We start from the raw sequence: 27,527 nt of genomic DNA, 5'->3' as shown, positions 1-27,527 counted from the left end.
TCATCAACAAGCTATTATGAGAGCGAAAAACGTAATAAAAGTCAGGTTTGTCATGAAGTGATGCGTAACAGAAGTCAGTATTTTACGATAAATTACAATTTACTGGATCAACGAGATGACGATAAAATAGAATTGTTTATCGATTTTGTGCGATGCGGCGTAGGAAAATCGCACGAGTTTCATTGTTCACAAGAGATCTTTCTTGTCAAGCGCTTTGTAGTCCTCACAGTCTTGCGGAAGTGTGGCACGAAACAGCTTAATCCACTTTCAGGATTTTTCTCTATTTCGGTACCACAAACCTAAGTTGTTTCTGGTAGAATACAAGGCTCGACTTCGCTGAGCAACCCAACATCGGAAGCTCCCACTCTCCTATGTGGGGCAACGTCGACCACAGGGTGTGAGGATTAGCGACCCTCCCTGGTAGGTATCTTCCATGTAAGTATGGTGTGCCTGCTGAGTGTTTGGGTGTGTGGACGGCTCCCGGAGCGGACGCACTAATGATGAGACAGGAAACAAATCCATTCCATATGGACAATTTGTAAACCTGCAAGATGTAGTGGTGTCCATCTTGAACTCTGAGCGTTGCGCGAAAAAAAAAAGAAAAAAAAAAAAAATGTAAGGCAACGTCGTGAGGACTAGCGGGCCCTCTCCCGCACTGGGACACCTAGCGCTCAGAACAGGGGGTGACAAACCTTTTTGTGGTCGCCGGCCACTTTGTCAATTACGCATGAGTTATCAGCACAACTTAGCGCTTGTCAAAATTCTATGACGTCATAGATTGGAATCGACCAAAAATACAAGGTGAAGTTGGTGAATAGTGTTTTAACAACTTTGCCTTTTGTAGCTTTCCTATTTTCTAACTTTAAACCTTGAAAGTTAGTGTTTTGGGCAAGAAAATAGCAAAGGAAAGGTGTACCAGTGAATGCATAAAACAGCTTTGAGATGTCTTTAATGCATGAGTGATTGTCAAATCGTTTTGCGGGCCTCACAAAACTCTTTGTCGGGCCGCAGGTTCGTCACCTCTGGCTTAGAACAAAACAGGGCACTCTACCTTTGCGTGTCTCGGGCAAACCCAGCAGCCCTCATCAGACACTGGTGGTGGTGGGGTGTTATGTGGCACAAAACAGCTTAATCCGTTTTCGGGATTTTGCTCTGTTTAGGTACCACGAACCTAGGTTGTTTCTGGTAGAACACAAGGGTCGACTTCGCTGAGCAACCCAACATCGGAAGCTCCCACTCTCCTATGTGGGGCAACGTCGACCACAGGGTGTGAGGATTAGCGACCCTCCCCCGCAGAAGTATGTATGGGTAGTTGGCTTTGTCTTAGCTTTTACCACCAGTATGCCAGTACAGTGACATGGGCGACTTGTTGAGCTGTGGAATTGAAGATGCTACATGCAGTAGTGAAGATGAATCAGCAAATTTGGTTTCCCCACCTTCAGAAATAGATATCTATCTCACGTTGTTGAAAGCATCCACTACATCTGTTGAAAACGCCCTTGTTTGGAGGAAAGCAAACAAAAACCAATTTTCTTGTTTATATCAGTTAGTTTCAAAATATTTTTGTGTACCTGCTACATCTGCTTCTTCAGAGAGATGTTTTTCAAGTGCAGGTTTAACTGCCACCAAGTTGAGATCTTGTTTGACTGGTGAAAATTTAGAAAGCCTCAATTTGTTACACTGTGATAAGCAATTTTTGTGATGTTCATTGTTTTTGACTTTGTATAGGCCTAGTCATAAAAATCATTAAAATGTGTCGATGGTAAAAACTGTTAATTATTCTAGAATAGATATCTGTATTCTATATTCGGTTTCAGTATTCTAGAATATTCTAGAATAGCTAATTATTCTATTTTGCCCATCCCTACACTCAGGTCATACAAGTCACGGATCAAGGCCTTTCAAAGTGCGCAACGAGGATCTATCATATCTTCATATTTAAAGACCATATTCTATTTTAGTACCTCCATATTATATTTTAGGATCTATTTAATATACGGTACCATACTGTAGTTTCTTAGAGTGATATGATTACCTGAAGAAAGTTGGTATGGTGAGGGTTGTACAATAGCAAACGCTCGAGAACAAATAAGTCTAGAGACGTAAAAGAAACTTTGGCAAAAACTGATTCCACTCGGATGAACATGCTAAATGACGATGGCATATAACAATTTGCCACAATAAATATCGAATGGATAATGTACAATATGTTTCCTCTTTCAGACCGGAATGGCCCTTTTCGGCTACAGTCCAAATCGAATAGTCCGATTCGGCTAGTTCCCTATTCGGCTACGGTTTTGAATTGTATTTTATACAACAATATTGTTTCTTTTCATTCCGACTAAGAAAAATAAATTGAAATTAAATTTAGCGCAAAATGTTTGATTTATTACATTGAAATGTTTGCTAACATAAAATCGACATGTATCCTATGTCACCGTCTGTATGCAAACTTGGAATATATTAGAATCCTAAACTATTACAAAGTTCTAAATCCAACGACGCTTTCTGTTTATTTAGAGAATTTTGTATTTTATTCCACAATACCGTTTCTTTTATATATAGTTGAAATTATCGAAGCTTTAGATGAGCGGGTTTAGACCTAACCACTGAGATCTTAAATCATATTTATGACATCGGAAACATCCTTAGTATTACTAATTACACCGGTTCAAACGTTAGGTGTCAAATCCCACGCATTTTGGAAATCGCTGGTTAGACCCCCCGGTAGCGGGGAGTTCCCAGAGGGGCAACCCAAAATTTTTTTCATAATATATTTTTTTACACCCAGTGGCACAATTTTGGGGGGTACTGAGATTTTTTTAATTTTAACATACCCCCCTGTTAGTAATATGGTACGTTCCATATTCATAACTTTACCAAAGAAAACCGGAGCAACAGAATGCTCACTCCACAGAATAATTAGCCTTGTGAATCATCTAACAAAGATCTTACTCCTTCTTCTTCTCTCGTGTTGTCGCTATATATCAGGGCATTCGTTTGTTAGCCACTGCCTGGTGTCGTCATCAATGGAAACTAGGCCTTCCATACCATGAGGTGGTCTATATCAGGGGTCCGCAAATACTTTTTGTTGCGATCCAAAAAGCAATCGTTCGAAGTCTTCGCGACCCAAACGTTTCAGAAGCATATAATTTTGCGCAAAACACTTTGCAAATTAATATCAATTCCAATACGGTCGTCCCCACTTATTAAGGCCACATCGGGACCGGACAATTTTGGCTGCGGGAGATAATTTTCTACCACTCCTATACCTTCAGTAATTCCGGAATGGACCAAATTGGGCTTAATAAGCGGGTGGACCTATTAACCGTGCACTTCGTCGTCGTGCAAGCCTCTGGGGCCGAGGGTCTATTCTATCCTTTTACGAGCCCAGACTCAAGATGTTCCCGGACTACACTGGAAGGCTATTAGAGAGCAGCCAGTATTTAGTTTCATCATCCATGACACGCAGACCTTCCACTCCGTTAGGTGGCTTGAAGATAGTACAGTTATTGATGATGTGGTCTGCAGTCTGTTCCTCGGCACCACATTCACAGGAGGAGGAAGAGGCCAATTCCCCAATGGCGCATGGTTGACCGGAAAAGCCCGTACGAAGACGGTTGAGGCGCACCCATGCTTGTCTTTGTAGTGTCAGGCAGATGGAGCATGTGTCGGCGTTGGGGATGAACGAATGAAGTCCGGTGGTACTTGACTTCCTTTCAGAATTCCATTTATAGTCCGCCCAAGTAGCCGCGGAGAAGAAGTTCATCTGCTGCGTTGATCAGAAGTTGAGCAGCTGGCACGAATGGTTGTTTTGACTTCAGTCGACTGGGGTGCTGGTTTGGGGAAGCAGAGATCTTGTGGTGGAAAAGATGGTTAGGCTTTAGTGCCCGTCGGCTAAGAAACAGAGTGGCTTCTTCGTGACGAAGCTCAGAAAGTTGGATGCCAGCGAGAATGGCAAAATTATCCAATGGTGTGGGACGCATGCATCCGGTAACTGTGCACAGGGCGCTGTTTATGGCAGTGCCGATGTTATGGCAGTGTGCACTGCAGCACCAAACAGGTGCACAGTACTCTGCTGAAGAGTAGACAAGGGCTGAGGCTGCTATACGCAAAGTGTCAGCCCTCGCCTTCCAGTTGTGGCCTGCCAGGGGGTCTGCTACTATTCGGTGAGTCCGATTCGGTGAGTCTGATTCGGTGAGTCTGATTCGGTGAGTTTCTAACCTCTAACCCTAACCCCAAAACTTTAATCCTAAAACGGCAATGATAATTAGGCTACGGTACCCGATAATTTAAAAAAAAAAAATTGAAAAAATCCCCCGTTAAAGGATCGGACTCACCGAATCGGACTCACCGAAACGGGCCATTCCGCCTGCCAGGTGCTTGAGTAGTGCAGCGTGGGATGTCATTTTCTTGCACAGATTTGGAGGAAGATCCTTGTTAGATGATTCACAAGGCTAATTGTTCTGTGGAGTGAGCATTCTGTTGCTCCGGTTTTCTTTGGTAAAGTTACGAATACGGAACGTACCATATCACTAGGGATGTTTCCGGTGTCATAAATATGATTTAAGATCTCAGTAGTTAGGTCTAAACCCTAAGGTTTCAAAATTCCCGGGAAGTTTCAGAGCCGAAAGTTTCCATGGAAATTTTGGGAATTAACGGGAATTTTGGGGAATATTCGAAAATTTTAGGAAACTTTTAAAACAACCTTAATTTGATGTTGAAACAGGAAAATAATGGCTTTATACTGTTTAGAATAAAAGTATAATACTATGTATAACCTACCTAAAATACTTAAGAACATACAAACACATGGTTTAGTTTAATAACTCCAAAAATGAATCATCACCAATCTGTTTTTTACAATGAAAAACAATACTGAGTCAGTTACAAAGTCGTTGTTCTAGTTTCTGCCGGTTAGCATCTCCTCCTGCTCGGCTTCTTCGGATGATGTACTAATGACTGTTCTGGCAGCGTCATCGACTTCAGAGTCAACTTCAATTTGAGGACTTGTCTTCACAGGTCTCAAACAATGCCAAGTTTGATCTGACTGATACTACTGTAGTTTTTCCACCCTTTCATTTGGGGGTCTGCTACTATTCGGTGAGTCCGATTCAGTGAGTCCGATTCGGTGAGTCCGATTCGGTGAGTCCGATTCGGTGAGAGCCTTTTTCGGTGAGAGCCTTTTTCGGTGAGAGCCTTATTCGGTGATTTTTTTGAATTTTTTTTTGAAAATTATTGGGTACCGTAGCCTAATTAAAACCTCAAAAACCCAAACCCCCAAAACTCCAAAAATAACCAAAACCCCCAAAAAACCAAAACCCCTATCTCCTATCCCCTAACCCTATAACGGCAATGATAATTAGGCTACGGCGCGCAATAATTAAAAAAAAAAAACTCACCGAATAGGGCTCTCACCGAAAAAGGCTCTCACCGAATCGGACTCACCAAATCGGACTCACCGAATCGGGCCATTCCGTCATTTGCGAGCCTATTGCGGACCTTGGTGTGAGTGTTCCCAAATATGATCAGGATTTTTTAAATATTGAAAATGTGTGTGCATAAGCCTCATTCTTAATTAACACCAAATTAGTGTTTATAATAATTAAAGAAAATAAGAGATGCTTAAGATAGGTTTTTGATATTTTTTCTAATTGATGAAATATTTAACAAATGTTTTAAACATAATAAATGCCAAATGAAAATTCCAAATATTCCGGGGTCCTTCAAAATTTCAGGAAAGTTTCCAAAATTCCCAGAAGCTTTCCACCTCTTTACAACCCTACTAAACCCCACTCATCTAAAGCTTCGATAATTTCAACTATAAAAGAAACGATATTGCGGAATAAAATACAAAATTCTCTAAATAAACAGAAGGCATCGTTGGTTTTGAAGTTTTGTAATAGTTGAGGATTCTAATATATTCTAAGTTTGCATACAGACGATGACGTAGGATACATGTCGATTTTATGTGAGCAAACATTTCAATTTAATAGTTCAAATATTTTGCGCTAAATTTAATTTCAATTTATTTTTCTTTGTCAGAATGCAAAAGAAACAATATTGTGGAATAAAATACAAAATATATACAATTCAAAACTGTAGCCGAATAGGGAACTAGCTGAATCGGACTAGCCGAATTGGACTGTAGCCGAATAGGGAACTAGCCGAATCGGACTAGCCGAATTGGACTAGCCGAATAGTAGCAGACCCCTTTCAGGCATGCCTTTAAGTGATCTGCTAAAGACATAGCCGCATGCTCATGAGCGGTGTTTAACTGACGCGCACTCGAGTGCTGCACCACGGCTCTCATCACTCAACTATGTAGCCGATACAAACAGCCCACCTCCGATATTGATGGCTGGTTTCAAGCTTTATAAACATACGAGTGAATATAGAATAATTCATCTTGTTTTAGCAGCAGAAGATGCATGTGATGGATGACGAAAGAAGGCAGAACATTCAATGCAAAAAGCACTATGCCTTGTTTCTCATGCAGAAGCAATATACCGGTATATATACAAATATTTGACCACTGTCTCAGTGCCCAACGTAGTTCTGTTTTCAGCAGGTAACAACAGTTTCAAACACATCCTCATTGTTACGACTTTACAAGGCAGTTGCGGAAATACACGAATCTTTCTGCAAACAATCTCAAATTAATTAATTTTTCAGTATAGGCTATCAACTGTTGCAACTGATAGTCAAGTGGGCAAGTTCTTGCTACAATATTGAACTTTATCAATTTTTATACTGCATAGTACCATAAATGTAACCATAGGCGTCGAAATAGGGTGGGCAGGGTGGGCGACGCCCACCCTGCCGTGAAACGAGGGTGGGCATAATATCTTTCGCCCACCCTGTTTTCATGACACTTATGAAGTGTTCGTTACAATTATTTCCGTTTTAGTTAAACGCTGAATTATCCAACCAACTGCAGCGCAACTTCTTGTTTTACACTATGTCTCTCGCTAGGTATCCGACAGAACAAAGCAATGGCAATTCCTGGTGAGAGAAAGCCACGTTTGATCTTTTCTCCGAATGGTATCACCTTCGTTACGTCACAATCAAACTTCAGTTCCAAGTCAGCGTAAGGGAATATGAGTATGACATCATAATGAACATGACAATAAAATAACCGATATCATACAAACTAAAGACGTATAATACTGAAACAATCGCTTTTTACAAATCAAAATGCGGCAAATCCGAAGGCGCCACTTCAAAGATAACAGGTCACGCGCTTTTTAGGTCGCAAAGGAAAACATGAAAGAATTTATTTAGTTTAGCAGCGCTCATAAGATCGCAAGAAAGCAAACATCAAACCTATTAAAGCTTAATTGCTGCAGCGACGCTAAACGCAGTCTTTGTGAGAAAGCATCCCTCGAAATTAGCTTCCATCTGCGACGGCAAAAACTCGCCAAATCAACAAACCTTGGATTGCGGCGGCAATTGCTGTATGCTTTAATCAAACGAAATTTTATGCGCTTCTTCTTCATCGTGTCACTCGGCGGTAGCCCAGAGCATTACGCAAGCTATTTCATGCGCTCACAATGCTCTTGTGAACTGTAAAAAGTTTGCAACCTTGTAAATACTAACTTAGGCTGATTGTTACGCAAAAGTTATTATTTCGTCAAATGCTTATTGTTTACCGGTGTCGTTGTGAATATAAATCATGGTGAAGGAAGATACAGTTAAAAAGTGGAATTTACCTGCTATAGTTTATCAAACAGAAGGAAAAGTTAGGGTGGTATTTTGCAAAATTTGTAAAGAATTTTATGACTGAAACAAATCGGAACTAGAAAAGCTACGGGGAACAAGTTAAAAAAGTAGTACAAAATTGGATAAACGGTTCTTCGGCAGAAAAGAAAAATAATGCTTCTGATCATATGGCATCGCGTTCATGAACGGGCAGTTTTGCGTCTGCAAGTATTCCAGTGACGACGCGACAACCTCATCCTCCGACACAGCATCTGATGATTCCGATTCTGACTAGTTCTTTATCAAACAGACTTTGCGTTGCTCACAGTATCCCAATTGTGCCAAAATTATGTTAGTGTATACGTAAGTCGAGGCAATCTTCTCGCAGGGAGCTGTTAATTCAACGTCGCTAGATGTCGAATTAATTTAAAACAAACTAAATTTCTAATTAGGCATTAATGTTACGCATTATAACCCGCCGGAAAAACTAAATCGATTTGTGTTGACTCGAACGTTGAATCAACCCAAAATGAACTTACTTTTTCCCCATGAGTTATTTAACGTAAATTACCGTAACAGCATGCGTATCGCGTTGCTCGCTTTATCGCTACTTTTGGTGTTATTACATCACAACAAATGAAACAGTGCGGTTGTGATAGACTACTCTAGTATATTTTTCGCTTCTCGTTTTGGTACAATTTTTTCATAATAAACGTTCACAACAATTGCCGAGGCAATTTCAACTTTTTCCGTTTAGCCTCGGCAACGTTTTTGACGAAGCAAAAATATGCTAATTTCGAAGACTGAGTGAGTGTTCACAGCAAATAAAATAGTCCGAGGTGAGGTCTTGGTGCGATGTTTCTGCTGATTAAACTCCCGCCGCGAGTAAATAACACAGGAAGAAATTTTGAACAATTTTTGTCCTAATTAAGTGTTCATTTTGCGGCGGCATTTTTACTGCCGTAGCAAAATGGCCATTATGACGTTTGCGGCGGCATTTACCACGGCAATTGCGGTGTGCCGCTGCTAATTTCGAGGACTGGCAAAGACTAACCATTGCGAATTTGCGAACATACACAATACACATTCAATGAAATCTGTTTGAAAACTCTCGCCCACCCAGAATTCCTCTCTTCTAAGAAAAAATCGACGCCTATGAATGTAACTCTTTGGTTTTCATGACAAATATATATAACAATTCAATTGTCCATTTTTTTTTGCTTATCCAGTCAAATTTCTGAAACCATTGTCCCAACTAAACCTGATAATCGAGGAAGCACTGTAATTACATATATATATCATAACTGATTAACAAAACTTAAAACTAGAATTTTAAGTATGATGTATTTTTGTGACTTCATTGAAAACATATCATACTTCAATGGAATAACCAAGTCTGTTACAACACAAACAAAGCATAGTATATACATATTTGAAAACAGTTTTCACAAGAGATATGGTAGCCTGCAAGCTGGGGAATGGGGAGCATGCGATTATAAGTTTTCATTTTGTTGATAGGTTAAGCAAATTCACAGCCACAAATTTAACCAAACATAATGAATTAGAATTTCATACATACGTGTGTAAAAAGATGCACAGGGGCAGCATCACTATTTTGTTCAATCAAATACTTCCCCCAATCAAAGCCTGGACTTGAATATTCCTGCAATTTTTCCATTTGCAGTGGCGACATAAATAAAGACAGAAATGGCCTTACAATCTAAACAGAAATTTGTCACAGTGGAAACCAAGAGAGGAGTTGACAATGACGTAATCACGTTTAATTATATATAAAATAAATGATAGAGCTTCGGTAGAGAGTTTGTCTTGTTGAACCATAGGCATATGAAGCCGAGCAACGTGAAATAAATATATAAATAAATATATAATAAATATATAATAAAGTGTTGCAGCTGAGACAAATTTTCAACTGATTGTCCTGTTATGGTATCATGCACGTTATAATGTTTGCGTTTTGTCCCCTTTTGCCTTTTTCTGGACCTTTGCTATGTTTGGCATAATATGTTGTTTTTTGTTGTGATGGTCAGAAACAAAAACAAACTGAGCTGAAAATATGAATATGAATCAACTTATAATTGCTTGTTTATTGCATAAATTAAAATGAAATTTAGCGAAAAATGTTTGAACATTAAATTAAAGGCAGTGGCTATTTGACCGGCTCCGGTCTTTGAATCTGAAACACTATTTGACCGGCCATGACGTCACTACATAAGCACTTTTTTCTTTCAAAGCAGAAGACGATAAGCGCCTTAAGTTTTAAATTCAACACGTTTTCTTCAACTGAGTCCGTGGCGCATACGTAACGTCTCGGGCTGCCATTCTAGAGGGAATGAGTTCGATACTATCCAGAAGCGTTTTTTTTTTTTTTTTTTTTAACTACAAAAGGATACACACTGATATGAATGAATCAACAGGTGAATAAAAAAGTTTCAAAACGAATTAAAAAAGTTTTTTCTAGTCTTTATTTTTAACTAATTCCTTTCATTTCTTAGCACAAATTCTCTGAAAAAATCACTCCTTCTAATAGGCTGTACGTTTCGCTGAAGTCCGAAGTTAAAAATTAAATCCAGTCTCATTGTCGCACAACAATCAGTCAAGTTTCAAATCATCATCTCAACCAACCCTTCAAGACAACTTTCCACTTTCACTTTACTACGCTACGCTGAAGAGGTCGGGAGATCGAAACACTGGCCTTTGTCCATAGTTGCTTTTCATAATGTCTTTTTAGACATTCTTTTTGGGTCAATAATGTCTTATTAAATATTACTTTTAAAGAAATAAAAAGGAGTCAAAAGGCATTTCACTCTGTGTGGAGCTACATGTACCTACTTGAGAGGTTAACTGTTATTCTTTTATTCACAAATTAAAAAAACTTAACTTTATTACTCACATTTGGAAAGATTTAAAAAAATAGGCTGTAGGCTACTCAAATTAAAAATTGACGACAAAAATGCACTTGGGGTCAAAATTTAGTTAATTAAAAAAAAAAAAGAACGCTTCAGGATAGTATCGAACTCTTTCCCTCTAGAATGGCAGCCCGAGACGTTGCGTATGCGCCACGGACTCAGTTGAAGAAAACGTGTTGAATTTAAAACTTAAGGCGCTTATCGTCTTTTGCTTTGAAAGAGAAAAAGAAAAAAGTGCTTATGTAGTGACGTCATGACCGGTTAAATAGTGTTTCAGATTCAAAGACCGGAGCCGGTCAAATAGCCACTGCCTAAATTAAAATGTTTGCTCACATAAGAGAGAGATAGAAACCTTTTATTTTGTCTGTTGCGAAAAATAGTATACGATACAAACATATATTATATATTCAACAACAGACAGGAAGCAGCGAAAGACTATATTAGTCATCGAGTCAGCTGCTTCCGGTGTTTTTAATGTGACAAATGTAAAGCATCGGCATTACGTTGAAAACAAGATAAGCTTTAGTTCCGTGAAAATGAAAACAAAAAGGTGAATTCCTGTGGTTTTATTCAAACACCAAAAATATCATGCCCTACAAAAGTAGTAGGCTATGAGGAAAAAAAACACCTATGCAAAAACAACAACTGTTAACTGCTAGCATAAGACGGAAGCAAAAACACTAAAAGTAGGCCTAATCATAGTTTACATCTTAATACTTTAATAAAATCAGTCAGTTTATAGGCCGACTTGAGTACAGTTAATAAGATGACAGCCGTTAATAAGTAGTACGTAGCACCAGTTCGTGAGTAGTAGGCCTACGTAGTAGGCTACCAACAATGTTCAAACCGAAACAATTTGCGAAACAGTCGTCAATGTTGTGACAATAAAAACAGTCACAGATCAAGTTTATTCATATAATGAATTTTAAGTTACGTCATCTACCTTCTTTGCGTCATGTTTATGTCATTCGTCATGTCATTCATTTTTTAAATAAAGGTCATTCCATGCCGCCTGAGCGGCCGACTTTAAATGTAGCAAACCTCGCAAACCTAGCAAACCTCGCAAACCACAAGATTGCCAGATGGTATTTTTTATTGTATTTTTTTAAATTTCTAGGCGCTTTATTTATCGAGTGCATGTTTTTTAAAACTCTTTTGAATATGTTATTTGTTTAGTGTTGATGTTGCAGATGTTCTATTCTCATCTATAAAAAGATATCAAAATCTCTGCTTTGTTGGTTATGGTTAGTTTTGATATAAATAGCCTACATTTAAAGCAATGCTTTGCGATCAACATTTGTGAGATATTGAAAGTTAATATTAACGCAATATTTTGTAGTCAGGCATTCGGAAATCAGTTATTCAGTACTCTATCCTTTACTTAGACCAGTGTTTCTCAACCCCGAGTCCTGGATGAGTCCGCGAGCACAGTTGCTTTTGCTAGTAGTCAGTTCATATTGTATTACAAATAAAACGTAAAATGCTCCTATTTCACCAACTTTATCTTTGTAATGTCATAATAAATTGGCTAAAGTTCTAAAACTGACTGTGTTCTACCGGTGGGAACACAGTCAGTTTTATATTAGATGCCTGGTGAACAGTCTCAGACAGAATTACTTAAAATGGCTAAAAGAAAACAAGTTTTTGCATATAATGATGAATACTTGAAGCTTGGATTTACTTCGATTGAGGTGAATGGCGATGTGAGGCCGCAGTGTGTGTTGTGCTTAACAGTCTTAGCTCACAGCTCTTTAAAGGACACGAAACTTCGTCGGCACCTAGAATCAAACCATGGAAATTTTGTTAACAAATCTCTTGAAGTATTTAAAGAAAAAGAGCATCAGGGGAAGCGAAGTCGCATTGATCGCCCAACTGCTCGAGGAGGAATAGTATATTCTCACAGTCATGCAGTGCGTGCTTCTTTTGCGGTTGCATGGAAAATCGCTTGTGCAAAAGCACCTCACACAGCTGGAAAAAATTTGATTAAACCAGCATCTGTTGAAATGGCCAGGATAATGTGTGGTGATGCTGTTGCTAACAAACTGGAAATGGTTCCTTTGTCAAACGACACCATGAAGCGGCGTATCGAAGAACTCTCAAGAAATGTTCTGCAACAAACAATCGCTGCCATAAGATGCTGTGAAAGATTTAGTTTGCAACTGGATGAAACAACCGATATCGGAAGTGATGCACGGCTCATGGTGTTTGTGCGATATTTTGACACAAATGATTTCGTTGAGCAGTTTCTGTTTTGCCGTCCACTTGCTAAAAATACCACAGGAGAAGAAATATTCAAGAAAGTGGATTACTTCTTTGAAGAACATCAGCTTGAGTGGTCTAATTGCGTGTCTGTTTGTGCTGATGGTGCTCCAGCCATGATGGGAAGTAAGAAAGGCTTCATGAGTTTTGTGAAAAAGAAAAACAATAACATTTCGGTTGTTCAGTTGTCTTCTCCACAGAGAAAATTTGGCAACAAAAGAAATACAAGAAAATCTTGCCATAATTTTCAAAGAGGTTGTATCTGTGGTGAATTATATTAAATCTCGTCCTTTGAACACTCGCTTATTTCGTGCTTTGTGTGACGAAGTGGGAGCGGAACTCAGTGGGCTTTTGTTCCATTCAACTGTTCGTTGGTTGTCACGAGGAAAGGTGCTTGAGAGAGTGGCTACTCTTAAAGAGGAAACCTATTTTTCGTTAATATATAGCTTGAGTCCGCGGATATATAGGCGAGCTTGAGAATAGTCCGTGGGTCAAAAAGGTTGAGAACCACTGACTTAGACCATGGTTGGGTGAGTTCACTAATTAGTGGTTTTTTTAAAAACCGGGCTGCAGACGATAAATAAAACTTTACTTTTGCAGGCGACCGTAGTTCCTGCCCTGGGCTACGCCGTGTGACACACAACGAAGAAGTTCCTAATGACAAGTTTTTGTGTGTGTTTAGAAAGTAAGGGATATTTTGTGAACGAAACCGGTTTTTCCAAGGTTTGGTCACTCGAAGTGTGTTTAAAATACCTACGGTAGATGCTTTGGCTCTTTTTTGGGCTACTTACAAAAAATTGGTTTGTTTTTGGGATTGGTTTGAAACGTGTTTTTGGCAGTGACGATCTGTGAGGGAAAGCAAGGAAAGCAGTGCTTACCTGAGCGAAAACTATGCAAAATATAATGACTGAATTCTAGGTTTAACTTCTTATTATTTTTATCACGTCTATTTTAACTTGAAAATTACTGTAGGCTATTCGTGACTAGAATTACTCGTAACGCTTGTGAGTAGTCTAAGTCCTCACCAAACCGCATGTCTTGCCTATAAATGCCAATTAACGCAAACGCTTCTGTCAGAAACAATCACTGACGCTCCAGGTAAGCAACTATCAAACTTGCTTTCCCAGATTCAAAAATGTCAAAAAACGCCTTCGTTTTATCCAATCATCACTCGTTTTTCAAAACGTCACCAGCTGCTTAGCCAATCGGATGTGTTATGGTTATGGTTAGGTTAGTTGTGCTTTCCCATTGACGTCAATGCGAACATTCGCTAGAGCGGATAGACTAACTCGTCAGAATGGTCTCTCGTCACGGTGCAGAGCACAGCATCATAATGCCGAAATAATTGTTGCTGTTTTTTAATGTCTCCTCGCCATGTAGCCTACTTTAGCCTACTAGCTTTCATAGTCATGCCTTTGCCCTTTTTACAGCGTTGTTATAACGTTAGCCTACTTCGCCAATGAATGTTCAGGTGCGGATGCAATATTTAGTTTGTTAGGCTTCTATATGCAGGAGGCAAACTTATCCAGCTTTTTGTACAAATTGCTTGCGGTTGTAATGTTTAGTCCTAAGTGTTAGTTTTTGTAATGTAGGCCTAACTGAATATCTGAGAATGAACATTCATGACGAATTAAATATTTAGACAACTATTATTCCATGTCTAACACTGGATTTTGGTCCTGCAACGTTAAAATTAAGATTGTTCATGACTTCTAAACATTAAATGGATGTATGATCACGACATAGGCGAAGCACAATTTGACAGATTTTTATTTTTGATTTGTTTTGGAAATGCTCTCAGAGCGCACCAAATTGGAAGTGTTTTTCAAAAATTTCTGGGAGAGGCCCCCCAGACCCCCCGCTGGAAGTGTTGCCTTCGGCAACACACCTACGCCCTTCGTGCCTACTACCTTGCTGCAGCATATTTCCAAGTTGCTTTCCCAACGGTTTAAGCATAGATATCTTATATATAGATATGCAACTCAGTGGTGCGTAAGATGTTTGAAGGCTAACAGCGTAGCTATGGCTGTATGCATTGACTTCAAACTTGGCACAGCAAAACAACTTTATTTTTAATATATTTTTTTGGTTTTTGTTTAAATAAAACTTTCTTCGTTTTCAAGTTGACGTATGGATTGCTTGTGATGACGTCACATTCTCGTTCCGCATGGACTGCTTTATGGAGATTCTGGCGATTGAAAACAAATCACAGTCACAGAGGGTACCTCTAAATACCCTTTGTCAGGCATTGTAGGCATTGTCGGGCACTGTCAGGCATTGTCGGGCATTGTCGGCTTTTTGGGGGGTTGTGGAGCATTTTCAGGAGTTGTCGAACATTTTCAGGGGTTTCAGGTATTGTAGAGTAGGCTAACTACTTTCGGGCATTGTTGGGAATTTCTAGGCATTGTGTAGGATTTCCAGGCATTGTCGATCATTATCAGTGGTTGACAGGCTTGTGAGGCATTGTCGAACATTTTCAGGCATTATCGAACATACTCAGGGGTTGTCGAGCATTTTCAGGGGTTGTCAGGCATTGTAGAGTAGCTATTTTCAGGCATTGTTGGGAATTTCCAGGCATTGTCTAGGATTTCCAGGCATTGTCGATCAATATCAGTGTTTGACAGGTTTGGTAGTCATTATGGAACGTTTTCAGGCATTGTCGAACATGTTCAGGAATTGTCGAGCATTTTCAGGGGTTGTCAGGCATTGTAGAGTAGCTACTTTCAGGCATTGTCTAGAATTTCTAGGCATTATCTAGGATTTGCAGGCATTGTCGATCAATATCAGTGTTTGACAGGTTTGGTAGTCATTATGGAACATTTTCAGGCATTGTCGAGCATTTTCAGGGGTTGTCAGGCATTGCAGAGTAGCTACTTTCAGGCATTGTTGGGAATTTACAGACATTGTCTAAGATTTCCAGGCATTGTTGATCATTATTAGTGGTTGACGGGTTTGTCAAGCATTGTCGAACATTTTCAGGGGTTGTCTAGCATTTTCAGGGGTAGTCAGGCATTCTAGATTAAGCTACTTTCAGGCATTGTTGGGCATTTCCTAGCATTGTCTAAGATTTCCGGGCATTATCGATCATTATTGGTTTTTGACACGTTTGTCAGGCATTGTCGAACATTTTCATGCATTTTTATTCCCAGCTTTGCATGCGCAGCAGAATGATCCCTTTCTATTTTGCGTAGGTTGTAAACGTATTTACGGTATACACAAACACAGCAGCGTTTAAATGACCTGGCTATCATAATTATCGACAATGCCTGACAAACCTGTCAAAACCTGGTAATGATCGACAACCCAAGAAAACGTTCGACAACGCCTAACAAACCATCAACCACTGAATATGTTCGACAATGCCTGGAAATCCTAGACAATGCCTGAAGATGTCCGACAATCAGTGGCGTAGCTAGGGGGGGGGGGGGGAAGGAGGGGAGGACCGCCCCGGGCGGCACGTCTGGGGGCGGCAATTTCAGACTACGATTTTTGATTTTAATTATAATCTGATAAAAAACGCATTTCATTTTCACACAGGGCCGGATTTAGCTAATGGGGGGCCCGGGCACTTTTAGATCAGGTGCCCCCGTGCAAAAAAATTCGCCTACGGCGCGAAACACCCCCTCGACGTCTACAGTAGCATCAATCCAGCACTGCACAGCATTTTGCAGAAACCACAAAAGCTAATAGTAAAAAAATCACATTTTTTTCACGTAGGGGGGCCCTTTAAAAGTCGGGGTGTCCGGGGTACCTGCACCCTCTGCCCCCCCCTAAATCGGGCCTGTTTTCACATGCTTTTTCTTGAAGGGGCGGCAAAATCTGAATCCACCCCGGGCGGCACATTCCCTAGCTACGCCACTGCCGACAATGCCTGCCAGAAAGAATCTAAAGTACTTTATAATGCCTGAGAGCCCCTGATACCTAAAAATATTCGACAATGCTTGAAAATTTCCGACAATGACTGATAATGGTTGACAAGCCTGTCAACCATTGATATTGATCGACAATGCCTGGAAATCCTAGACAATGCCTTGAAATTCCCAACAATGCCTGAAAGTAGCTACTCTACAATGCCTGACAACCCCTGAAAATTCTCGACAACCCCTGAAAATGTTTGACAATTCCTGAAAATGTTCGACAATGCCTGAAAATGTTCCATAATGACTACCAAACCCTGTCAACCAATGATATTGATCGACAATGCCTGGAAATTCCCAACAATGCCTGGAAATTCCCAACAATGCCTGAAAGTAGCTACTCTACAATGCCTGACAACCCCTGAAAATCCTCGAAAACCCCTGAAAATGTTTGACAATTATCGCTACCGTATATCTCACCCTAAAATCGTTCCGGCGCCTCTCTATCTCAGGTTTGTAAACTGCCTACAACAAGCTTTAATGAGTCACTGGAAATAAGCTTAAATGATAGTTCCAACGATCATGAAACAGAAGTTGCATAACCTACGTGAAGAAAGATTATTGTCTTGATTTTTCATAGTAGGCTATTCTGTGAAAACTTGAAATATATGATACGCCATCAAAAATATTCCAAAGGAGCTCAAAAGCTACCACTCGCCAAGCCCAAACCGTACAATAATAGCCTACCATAGATACGCTAGCCAAGCTGGCAACCTTGATTGTTGATTGTGTCCATAAAGTCAGTCGAGCGTGACGATAATTCCACGATTGCTGAGTTGCATATCTATATTTAAGATATCTATGGTTTAAGCCACCGAACGTCACTGGTTTTTGGCTATGTAATTTTGTGGAATCTGGCAACTCTGCAAAGTTTGCTTCTTTAAATGTAGCAAACCTAGCAAACCTCACAAGGTTTGTACAATTACTAGTGATGGACTGATGTAACTACTATCTAGGCTATGACTTTTAATAAGATTTGTGCATTTGTCAATTGATAGTTATGAGGTTTTCTCAGCGGGCGTCTTTAAATGTCGCAAACTCCGAATTACCCGCAAAGCTTGAGAAGGTTTCTGCATTTAAAAGCCTACCCCAATAGGTTTTCATAGTCTCCCAAAAGAAGATAGATTTAGACTAGCAGCAAGTAATGGTAAGGATGTCTGTAGTCTAGGCCTATCTATTTTATGCAAACTATGAACAGTTGAAAACCTCATCGGCCACCAATTGTAGAAACCTTTCTCAAGATTTGCGAGGTTTGCTACATTTAAGGTAGCCACTTTAACAAGTCGAAATTCTGCCACTGAAATTGACTACAATGCAACCGCCGACCAATCAGAACGTGTTATAAGAGGCTACCGTCCAATTGTGACCCTTCTGGCACTCATCCAGAGAGTTATGCTTGTTTTGAACTTTATTTGGTAATTACAGAAGAAAAAGAGCAATAGCAGTGGTGAGAATTGAACACGCGTCAATGAAATGACTACTTTCTAGCCCTAACCCTAACCCCTAAGCCAACCAGCTGACAAAAAATCCATCACTTAATTTGCTTTCTATCATCTTCTTTTCGCCATTTTTTACGTCAGTTAAACCGTAGCTTATGATTGGTTGGCGGTTTCATTCTAATCAATTTCAGTGGCAGAATTTCGACTTGTTAAAGTGGCTACCATCTAAACAACTGGAAGCTTTGTTAAACAACTGGAATGCAACCGCCAACCAATCATAAGCTACTGTTTAACCGACGTAAAAAATGGCGAAAAGAAGATGATAGAAAGCAAATTAAGTGATGGATTTTTTGTCAGCTGGTTGGCTTAGGGGTTAGGGTTAGGGCTAGAAAGTAGTCATTTCATTGACGCGTGTTCGATTCTCACCACTGCTATTGCTCTTTTTCTTCTGTAATTACCAAATAAAGTTCAAAACAAGCATTAACTCTGTGGATGAGTGCTAGAAAGGTCACAATTGGACGGTAGCCTCTTATAACATGTTCTGATTGGTTGGCGGTTGCATTCTAGTCAATTTCAGTGGCAGAATTTCGACTTGTTAAAGTGGCTACCTACATTTAAAGAAGCAAACCTTGCAAAGTTGCCAGATTCCACAAAATTACCCAGCCAAAAACACGTTCAAACCAATTTTTTTGCAAGTAGCCCAAAAAGGAGCCAAAGCATATAGGCATTTTAAACTCACTTCAAATGACCAAAACTTTTGGAAAAACCGGTTTCGTTTACAAAATATTCCTTACATTCTAAACACACAAAAACTTGTCATTAGGAACTTCTTCCTTTTGTGTAGGTGTGCATTCCTAAAAATTTTTTTGGGGGGCTCTAACACTTAGCTGTGTTGTTATAGACAAAGTATGTATAAGTAATCGGTGTAGGTTAGCCCTGAGGTTAGCCAACAATGTTTACCTTTTTTGAAAGGAAACACTGTTCAGTTTGGTTTTACTTCTCAACATCATGTCGAAAAACAATCCATGCTAAAACATAGCTTGAAGTACAGAAAAAGTTAGAAGCAACAAAACGTGAAAACGTGGTTGAATCCGATATAAAATTATAAGTTTGAAATTTGGCTTGGTTGCTACACTACAATCTCCGTTGCTTTTTTTTACTGCGTAGGCCTACACTTGAAACTCGATTTGCATGAGCTAATTCCAATCTCTTAACTCAATTGTAAACTTATTTGTATGAGCCAATCCTAAGCACACTTGCAAAAACATTGACTGCAATAGGAAAGTAAGGAAATGCAATTCTTGAAATGAGCGCTTGTGGTTGCAGATTTGCTATATAAGAACCAATAAGCTGCCTATGTGACAGTTACACTAAAATCTCATTTAGTTATTAACGAACAGTTTAAAAAACTCCAATTACAACAAAAGCATGTTCCAAGTTGGTGCAAACGAGATTACACAAAACAAATAGCCTGTCTGCCAGGTCTTTGGTTTTATGAGCTAAGTTATTATAAGCACCGCTACAGTCCTTGATTTTAGCCAGCAAACAGTTTTTGCAGAGATCTGAGTTCATTCAATGTGGGCAGCTTAGAATGCTTAACTTGAATGTTCACAGCCGACCGATGAGTCTGCAACCACTTCTGAGTTGCCGCAGTGCCATTCCATAAATGAGGAGGTGGTCCATTGATGCTGATGAACAACAATGCTGAAACGAGTGATATGGTCAGGTGTGATGACCTAGTTCATTTGTGAAAATCCACGTTCGGCTTCAGCAGAACTTATAGCAATCATGTTTAGTACTACGTTCTTGAGCAACTTTATCGTATCTGCAGGGGCGCCGGAACGATTTTTGACTGGGGGGGCAAGATTACGAAAAAAGGGCACTTTTGTTTACTAAAAGGCCAATTTTTTTTCAAGTTTTAAGATAAAATAAAGCGATAATGCTAATCTATCAACTCACCATGTATTGAGTAATGATAGCCTACAAGTGTCCGGTATACAAAGAAGGGCATCATGCTACTGTATGTTATCATGATGTAACCTACTGTCAAGCCTTAAAGCAGCCTGCGGCCATGGCCGCTAAGTAGTGCTTGAATGACCGCCGGTGCTACCTCCTCAATCGGCCAAGTTTGGCCGCCGGTCTCTTCTAGCCAATTATTTAATTTCGCAATAAAATGATCGTGGATTAACTGTCGAAAATAAGTAGTATCAAAGAGTGACGCAAAATTAGATCAGCGCGTCATAATCGCCACTGTTGCATTGTGCTGGAATATTTGTTATTGATGGAATATATCCATCTGCGATCACCAGCGCTGTAAGTCTTGTTTGTAATTGTCGACGTTTATTTACATCGGCTGGCAATATTGTCGTTTTTATGTCGATTCGATGTTGTCGGGCATTGAACCGTTGTTAACCCTTTGCTTTTCAACGTTTTTTTGGAAGTTAACTACTCAAGGGGGGGCCGTTTTTGGATCAAATTCAATCAGCTGTTACGTGTGATCCGCTGGTGCTATTTCAACAGAAGTTGCACTGGTGTGAAAAAAAAATCATTTGTCTATATGTTTGAAAAGTCATTATTCTAAAATTTTGTATGTTAAACTTGATATTTCAACTTTTGCAAAGGCACCCAAAAACGACAATTTTGACTTATCTTGCCGCTGTGTAATTACCGTGCTAATCCGATTTCATGCAAAGTTTTGTAGAACAAAGAGCTTGATTGGCCGCACGAAGTGTGTGTGCGGTGTGCATACTCATTGCATTGATGAAGATTTACGACTTGCGAGCAAATCTTATTGTTGGCTACTCATTCTAAAATAGTTACAATCAGAGTAATATTGTTACACGAATTTGAAAAAACAAAACTGCGTTTGTTGTTTTATATTTTTGTCCTAAACTAATGCTTTCCGAAACTCATGGCCAGCTTCTAGTTTTATGGAACCAAACTTCTCATAAGTAACACCTTAGCTACTTGAATAGCTGTTCACATCTTCGTTTGTGTATTTTAGGTCTACACTCTACAATATTGAATTTGTAGTATGAACATTTTTAGTAGAGAGAAGACAATTGAACAAGCTGTTGAAATTATCTGAAATTTCTAAGTTCAAATTAGGCGCTTTTGGAATTGTGGATTTGTGTCAAGTCGCATCACAAATATCATGCAGGCCACATCATAAGTCATTTCGCTTACCGGTGTTTATAAACATGACTCATGAATTACATCCACTAAAAATACAGCATTTACAATTATATCAACAAAGCTAAGTTCGAAGCTCACTTTTTACTGAAGATTGTGCCAATCAATTTGAAAATGCATTTTTAGTCCGCCAGCGTCGAAACAATGCAACAGCAAAGTAAGGAACATGGGTAAACAAAAGAAATGTGAAATAAACCCGCAGTCAGCAAACCTACATTAATTTAACGTTTACAAATGTTGAATCAATGTAAAAGGACTGAATTGCTGACTGGGTCGTTATTGTTTGAAAGACAAAAAAAGGCGTAAAGGCGACAAAACGATACAAGAGCAAGGCAGCGATTATGTTTCTGGCCAAAAAAAATTAACTTTTTACTTCAACGGTAAAAATGATTACAACGAAGCTTCAAAATTTGTCGTAAAAATATTGCAGAGATACAATAAACATAATCATTTTGTGCCAGATTGTGAGAAGACTTCCTAGATTCTTTTCAAACATTTGCAGGATTGCAAATTATTTTCTATAACTTTATATTGCCGAAAAATGGCTTCTTGGTTAAAAAAACGTGGCTACTATTCTATAAATAATTCTTAGGCCTACTGCATTGAAGTAATAAAATGTTTTTTTTTTGATTTTTTCTGATGATGTTTTACAACATCCGAAAAGTAAAAAAATAATAATGATAAATAATTTCACATAACCATGGTTTGTAAACGCTTCACAAAAATTATTGCATAGACTTTACTGTTAGACGTAAAACGTTTGTAAAAGAAAACTGTCGGATTACGTATTTATAATGTTTATTGCGCTGTTATCGAGTTATAAACTGCCTTTGTTGTCTACCTTTGTGATTGCCGGCCAGCTTAGAGTAGCATGCAAACTATGCGTTTATGGCATTTGCATCGTGTTATGATTCCCGCAAATTTCCCACAAGGTCTTTGGTTTTGTCATGAAATTTTTGTGCCTTTTCTGTCCTAAACTTGAAGTCACTGTGCTCTACAATCCACATCGCTTTTTAGACTCAGTGTTCATTAAAAATCTTTTGTGTGGTGCATCATTTCAAGAAATATCTTCCCCTGAACTGTTACACAAACCACCCAGAACCAGGTTGATTATGAATATTATAGCGGTTGAGTGGCCGTTATTGTATGTGTGGATTTATTAGATGTCTGACTAAATTCATGCCAAAGTCGAGCAAATTTTGCTTTCGGGATCCCTGCGGTTATTTACGGTATTTTTTGTTGATAAGTTTAGGCAGCACTTTTCCAAGATAAATAAAGACATCGGTATTGTTCGCCACTTAGATTTAGTTTTCTCAGCATTGTTTATTCATTCTTTGATCCATTAGTTTATCCCACTTTTGGTATAATCGGATCGTTTATGAATGGCGGGTCTTCACAATAGCCGGCCTCTTATACATTGGCTCAACGTATTCAGATGTTGAATCAATGATCAAGAAAGCTGATTTGTTGTTTGTCTTATGTGACGCCGAGCATTATGCCTCCTCTACATTGGCATTAGCATCTTTATTTTGCGCTCTTTGGAACTTCTACCTTTTTCTTGACCTTTGCTATGTTGATGTGTATTGTTTTGATATGATGGTCAGAAATAAAAAAAACAACTGAACTGAACACACAGTGCACCGTGAAACAAAAATGCAACACATAATAACAAGTAGGCGACATAAAGCCGGTAAGGGACATGTAGTCATCGAGTAAGCTGCTACGTGATCTCATAATTTTGAATATACAGAATCTCCAAATTACTGTTTGCAAAAACGCCATTTCTTCAGCTTCTTCTAAAAGCATTTGCAGTGATACATTTCCTCAATTGCAAGTTTTGTCAATGAGAGCATTTCCATAGAACGTTTATTTCGAAACTAGGTTTTTCGTGTCATTACCTAAGAGAAGATTTCTTATTGTAACGTTTTTTATTCGTCAATGGATATTTGCTGGTTGAAACAACTGTTTTGAATAGTTTGTGCCCTACATAGCATACTATTTTGATCGTGGATTGCTATTCTTCGTAGAGCTGATAACGCAAAAAACGTTTGCTATTATTGTTTCTAATTAACAACTTTGTAATTACTGGCGTTTCTTTTTACTGAAAAGTTTGGGTGTTCATCAGGACAATTATCGTTTCTAGCACTAGTTGCTACGTTCATCTGATGAAATTGAAAGTAAAATCAACAACAAACAAGATGGTTTATTGTTTCACTGACGTTTCGCGCACCATGACAATGCGCATCCTCAGAGCCTGGTGAAATTTTATTTTGTATGTTATTCGCTCTGAGGATGCGCATTGTCATGGTGCGCGAAACGTCAGTGAAACAATAAACCATCTTGTTTGTTGTTGATTTTACTTTCAATTTCATCAGATGAACGTAGCAACTAGTGCTAGAAACGATGGCGTTTCTTTTGTAACATAAGAAATAACGCGCTTTGTGTTATTGAGGTCAAACCAAACAATGGAAAACAAGAGGATGTTTCTCTCTGCTCGCGCATATCGATGCACGAAGCAATTATGAGCTTATGGCTTGTTATCGCAATGTAATCCATTTCACGCTTTGCTGGAAGTTAGCTAGAAATAGCAAAAATTCACCAAAATCTTGAATTTACAAGAAAACTACACAACTTTCAGCATCAAATTTAATATCATCAGATCCGCTTGGCAATTTTAGGAAAAGTCAAGAAAAACCAAGTGCATGGCGTTACTGTGCTTCAAGTAATCAAAGGAAATATGAGGGGGGGCCAAATCTGGCCTCCCTTTGAGGAGCAAAGTGTTAAAAAAGAGAACTAGGTTAGTTGACGTCCGAGGGGAAAACATTTTTTGATCATATTTTGCAAAAATTATGCTTCTTTTAGTAACGTCCTTCACATCATTGAAATACTTATTTTATTACCTTGCCGTCATCGTCAACACAGTCATATCGAACGTTGTTTTTCGTTGCTAAAAAGAATTCTAGGGGAATGGAGAACTTCTTTAAAATCAGCCACATTGGAGACACTCGTGCGAGTGTCGTTTGAATAGTACTGGATTACAATCCGGATAAAGCAGTTATTGCGTGGTGCAACGATTCTATTGTAGGACGTCGCCCAGGCCCAGACTTCAACAACGCTAAGTGATTATTTTAGCATTGTTGCAAGTTTAATTCTATTTACTTGTGCTATCGTTATTTTTATTTTGGCCTCAAAGCACGCAGATTTGGCCGCCGAGAAGGAGCTCCCCGTAGGCCACGATGGCTGCCGAAAAAAAACGAGTTTTAAGGCCTGTACTGTGTTGCAAAATTTTGTGCCGTAAATATTATTTTGAGGCAAAAATGAAAGATTATAATTAGGCTAAAAGCAAATAGCAGAAATTGTTATATTGCAAAATGTGCAGTAGCTTACATGACTTTAAAAGGGCACCATTGCCCCTCCTGCCCCTCCATCTGCAAAAAAATTGAGGGCAGGAGAGGCATTCGCCCCCCCTGCCCCCCCGCTTCCGGCGCCCCTGCGTATCTGGTGTATGACAAGGATTGTCAACATACAATCGAAAATCGGAAATAGGAGTGATGACATCAAATCTCTCCTCTATTTTTCGTAATCTCTGCTCCCCTTCTTGCCATGGAACTTCGACTGCAGCAGGCCATAACTCTGGAACAATAATTTCCAAGCTCTTCACAGAATTTTCATTGTTGGTGGCCACCATCCTGCTTCCAATGTTGTCAACCAAAGCTTGAATAAACCGATTACGATCAAAAGAAGGGTAGTCTCTACGTCGAGCTTTAAACTGGTCTAATGTTGTGCCTTTAAAGGAGTAGTTTTTTGTACTTCCGGGACTCAAGTTAACAACTTCATCAAACGAATACTTTCCTTCTTGAATAGTTTTTTTTAACGTTAAAGTTATTTTGGCAGCCGATTGTAGCATCGAATAGACAGCGATAGACACGTGTTTCGCCCATGAGGCTGGGCTCATCAGTATCGCACCGTATTCTTGCCACTTGAGTAATCAACCGCCGCTTTACCAGTCAGTTTAACTCTTATCTTTGTGGAAAGAAAGAGCCAACAAAACCAGCAGGTGCCTGGGGTGGGTTATGTGAAGAAAGGCGTTCTTCCCGGCTATCAGCACAAGGCTGATTACTCACTAGCACAGCAAGCAGCAGTAACGCTTCGCTAACCAGAACGGTGTAGCTTCCACGCTAGCCATAAAGACCTCCAATTAAACGTTAAAGTTATTTTGGCAGCCGATTGTAGCATCGAATAGACAGCGATAGACACGTGTTTCGCCCATGAGGCTGGGCTCATCAGTATCGCACCGTATTCTTGCCACTTGAGTAATCGACCGCCGCTTTACCAGTCAGTTTAACTCTTATCTTTGTGGAAAGAAAGAGCCAACAAAACCAGCAGGTGCCTGGGGTGGGTTATGTGAAGAACGCCTTTCTTCACATAACCCACCCCAGGCACCTGCTGGTTTCGTTGGCTCTTTCTTTCCACAAAGATAAGAGTTAAACTGACTGGTAAAGCGGCGGTCGATTACTCAAGTGGCAAGAATACGGTGCGATACTGATGAGCCCAGCCTCATGGGCGAAACACGTGTCTATCGCTGTCTATTCGATGCTACAATCGGCTGCCAAAATAACTTTAACGTTTAATTGGAGGTCTTTATGGCTAGCGTGGAAGCTACACCGTTCTGGTTAGCGAAGCGTTACTGCTGCTTGCTGTGCTAGTGAGTAATCAGCCTTGTGCTGATAGCCGGGAAGAACGCCTTTCTTCACAGTTTTTTTTAAGTTGATATTCCCAGTCTGGAGATTTTCTGACAAAAGTGATAATTGGCGATTGCTATCAACTTATGTTTGTGTTTTTTTTGCAGTTCTGTTGTAAGAAAGCTGTTAAAGTGTTACATGTTCAGTCGAGAAGTTGTTGTTCAGCCAGAAAAGCTGAAAAATTGGAAGCTTGAACGAGCCCCCCCTACATCAAGCCTTTTCGTTTTTCGGGGGGGCTCAGCCCCCCGAGCCCCCCAGGAATGCAACCCTGCTTTTGTGTCACACGGCGTAGCCCAGGAACTACGGTCACCTGCAAAAGTTAAGTTTTATTTATCGTCTGCAGCTCGGTTTTTAGAGAATCACTGATTAGTGAACTCACCCAACCATGGTTTAAGGGATGGATGGAGTACTGAATAACTGATTCCCGAATGTCTGACTACCAAATATTGCGTTAATATTAACTTCCAACATCTCACAAATGTTGATCGCAAAGGCATTGCTTTAAACGTATTTATATCAAAACTAACCATGACCAACAAAGCAGAGATTGTGATATCTTTTTATTGATAAAAATAAAACATCAACACTAAACAAATAACATATTCAAAAGGATTTTAAAAAACATGCGCCTGATAAATAAAGCGCCAAGAAATTTAAAAAAATACAATTAAAACAAATACCATCTGGCAACCTTGTGGTTTGCGAGGTTTGCTACGTTTGCTAGGTTTGCGAGGTTTGCTAGGTTTGCTACATTTAAAGACGGCCAAATGAGCAAGTTTTTTGGAAAAATTACACCACATGTCATAGATTTTATTGAAATTTGGCATACTTGTAGATGTCAAAGAAATATAAATGCAAAAAAAAAATTTGAAAATTTTAAACATTGGTGGAGTTATGGGCATTAGAAAAATTACCATTTTTGCCTGTTCCGCTTCAGCGATTTTTTCCAATTTCTTGTCATATTTCTAATTTCTTAACCTAGCTACGATCATACAATATGGCTGAAAATCGCTAGACAGACATTTTAAGACCCAAGGAATCCAAAAATATATCATATCATATATTAAAAAGTCGTCAGAGAAATGCTTGATATGATTACCGGTATAGAGGTTTCAATTTGATACATGCATTTTTCGGAGGCCAAACTTTGGCGGCCTATAACAAAATGGGTATAAAAATTACGGTAAGAACTGAAATTTACATGTTTTATACTTATATCAATACTCTTTTATGTCAAATATGAATTAAAAAATATGAAATATGAAGTTAATATTGATAACTACTATGACAAAAGCTAAATTTTCTGACTTGCAAATTTTGTACTTTTTTACACTCATTGTTCGAGATTTT

The 27,527-nt window shown here is 39.2% G+C and overlaps 2 protein-coding genes across 5 annotated transcripts in view; one reads left to right on the top strand and one right to left on the bottom strand.

The window, feature by feature from the left end:
* The window catches only part of LOC145783018 (MBT domain-containing protein 1-like), a 109,280-nt gene that overhangs the window by 37,749 nt on the left and 44,004 nt on the right, over window positions 1-27,527 (bottom strand). For 2 of the 4 annotated variants that reach the window (XM_082594779.1, XM_082594781.1), the window contains exon 2: window positions 9,281-9,421. The exons of 1 other annotated variant lie outside the window; for it this stretch is intronic. In XM_082594779.1, coding sequence (XP_082450905.1) covers window positions 9,281-9,394 — 114 coding nt within the window. In that variant the 5' untranslated portion in view covers window positions 9,395-9,421. Of the gene's footprint in view, window positions 1-9,280; window positions 9,422-11,571; window positions 11,638-27,527 lie in introns of those variants that run through there. One more of the 4 variants, XM_082594780.1, reaches the window with a different exon arrangement.
* LOC145783562 (protein FAM200C-like) lies at window positions 12,251-13,168 on the top strand. The gene has a single exon (XM_082595460.1). It carries the CDS (start codon window positions 12,251-12,253, stop codon window positions 13,166-13,168), a length of 918 nt encoding a protein of 305 aa, XP_082451586.1.

This window comes from Aplidium turbinatum, chromosome 14 (genome assembly GCF_918807975.1).
Source record: "Aplidium turbinatum chromosome 14, kaAplTurb1.1, whole genome shotgun sequence".
In the NCBI taxonomy this organism is placed as follows: Eukaryota; Metazoa; Chordata; class Ascidiacea; order Aplousobranchia; family Polyclinidae; genus Aplidium; species Aplidium turbinatum.
Note: the sequence above shows the minus strand (reverse complement) of the source record. Positions and strands in the feature narration are given on the sequence as shown.

What these genes read in the sequence shown, in the direction of transcription:
- LOC145783562 (XM_082595460.1), top strand. Translation starts at nt 12,251, where the DNA reads ATGGCTAAAAGAAAACAAGTTTTTGCATATAATGATGAATACTTGAAG.